Genomic DNA, 2,139 nt, shown 5'->3' with positions numbered 1-2,139 from the left:
GCATCCCAGTTTCCTGGAGGATGTTAGGGGTAAAAGTCGGGGGTGAAAGGGGGTCTCTTTGTTGCATAGTTTTCCTTACAAAGACCCCATGACACTGTGCTCATTTTGCCCTACTGCTCTGAGCTTCAGGGAGGCTGCAGCAGCTGCAGCTCCGAGCTTTTTTTAGACTGCAGACAGCCCGGTCTAAAAAAAATTAAAATGTTCTTGTCTGGGCCACATTGCTCTAATTATACCATCTTGGTGAATGACAACTTGAAGCAGGCGAAAGCACTCACCAGCTGCAGGGAGCAGATCACCAGCAGCGTGCATCTGCCGTCGCACTTCCCCATCTTGGAGGGCTCGGGACGCGGCTTGGAGCCGCGGAGGCTCCGGGGGAACGTCGGGTCCCCGGTCAGATCCAGACTGCCTGCCCGCCTCAGCTCACACCATCCCCCGAAAGTCCCCCAGCCTCCTCCGGCAACGCTGGCCCCGCTCACCTCACGCGGAGGGACCCATCCTGGTTTCGGCTGTTTTTTCTTTTTTTTTCTTTTAAGGTTTGTTACCGTTCCGAGCTTCCGGAGGTGAACGGGAGGTCCGGATGACGCCGGCCTGCTGCTGAGCCCGACCGACACCGAATCACCTCGGCCACACCTTCCCGAAGAGAAGACACACACAAAGGCACAAAGAGAGACGGAAAGCTGTCATAATCCGCCTCAGGCTACAGGCAGAAATGAGCATCATATGATACCGGATCACACGAGGGCGGAGGAGAGGAGGGGACCGACTCCGCAGTGCCACTATGGCTAACGTTCGGCTACATAACCGGACACAAAGCAGCCCGTTGTGACTCGCGTTTTTTCTGGGAGCGGAATGGTCTTTGTGCCCTCCTTCCTCCCCCCCTCTCCGTAGCCCCGGCTGTCCGGACCCCCCCTCGTATACACCCGCCTCGCGGTAAAAGACGAGTCCGCTCACCAGTAGTACCGGGGTCCGGCCTCCTCCTCCGCCGCGCGGTGCAGCGCCTTTTGTCAACAATTCTCCGCCGGGGCGAGCGCAGGAGGAGCGCGTGCGAGAGACAGACAGGGGGGTGGAGGGGGGGAGTCACCGCGAGCCCTCCAGGAGGCGTTTGAAATGATCACAAAAGAAGGGAGGGGGGTCTGGCGGAGAGCGAGGGGGGCTCAGACGGGCGGAGACAAAAAAACACCTCCAAACCGCGTTTCATACCTGCGGATACTGTGCGTCCATATTCTGTGTATTTGCCTTATTCAAATTTAAACTTTATTGTTCCATTACTCAGACAAAGGATTTATAAAACTCTGCATCAACTTCTTCTTATAGGGCTGTAATTAGCAGGAATGACCATGCAAAGAATTTAGTGTTTTGGGAAGGTTCAAGAACTATAAAATAGCGCTGCCACAAACAATTATTTTATTAGCCGAATAATCACTGATTATTTTTTCCGATTAGTTGACTAATCAGCTTATATGCAACGTAAACACATCATTAGTTTCAAAATAACTAAAAAATAAAGACAAATAAGATGATAGATTATTAAACTTTTATAAATTGTGCTGTCCTTCATTAGTTTAAAGCACGATTAAATCAAATGAGGTTGGAAACTGATTAAAGGTAACATTTGTTTTTACAAAAGATAAAGTTTTTATCTTATTGTTTCTAATATAACTAGAAGAGTTGCATTACCTGCAATAATGCTTTAGTGTGCATGCTTTTTGTTGAAAGTATTCGCATTAATTGCTGAAGGGATTCACTGCGGTGAAGTTAGTTTTACGTTGGATATTCGACAGACATTCGGTCAGGGTAAACCTTGCACGCTCACGGGGTCCGGGTCCAGTACAACTCCGAGAGCAGTGCTCAGACATTCGGTCAGGGTAAACCTCGCACGCCCACGGGGTCCGGGTCCAGTACAACTCCCGAGAGCCGTGCTCTAACATTTTGAGAGCACCAGCATTGGTGTGTCTATGGTGTACACGGTAACACAGAAAACTAATGAGGCTTTTACCGACTCCCTATTTTCAAAATAAAAGGTGATATACTTAACACTCGGAGAGGGTGTTTGGTGAGGCCCTGCGACAGACTGGCGACCTGTCCAGGGTGTACCCCGCCTTCGCCCTTCAGTAGCCGGGATAGGCTTCGGCAACCCCG

General features: G+C 50.6%; 1 protein-coding gene across 1 annotated transcript in view; it reads right to left on the bottom strand.

The window, feature by feature from the left end:
• The window catches only part of nkain1 (sodium/potassium transporting ATPase interacting 1), a 7,522-nt gene extending 6,378 nt beyond the window's left edge, over positions 1–1,144 (bottom strand). Inside the window, exons 1-2 of the mRNA XM_024259282.2 lie at positions 952–1,144; positions 276–630 (exon numbers count right to left, since the gene is read on the bottom strand). Coding sequence (XP_024115050.1) covers positions 276–329 — 54 coding nt within the window. The 5' untranslated portion in view covers positions 330–630; positions 952–1,144. The remainder of the gene's footprint in view (positions 1–275; positions 631–951) is intronic.
• Between the last annotated feature and the right edge of the window lie 995 nt (positions 1,145–2,139).

This window comes from Oryzias melastigma, linkage group LG11 (assembly GCF_002922805.2).
Source record: "Oryzias melastigma strain HK-1 linkage group LG11, ASM292280v2, whole genome shotgun sequence".
Taxonomy (NCBI): domain Eukaryota; kingdom Metazoa; phylum Chordata; class Actinopteri; order Beloniformes; family Adrianichthyidae; genus Oryzias; species Oryzias melastigma.
This window is presented reverse-complemented; position numbering and strand designations above follow the sequence as displayed.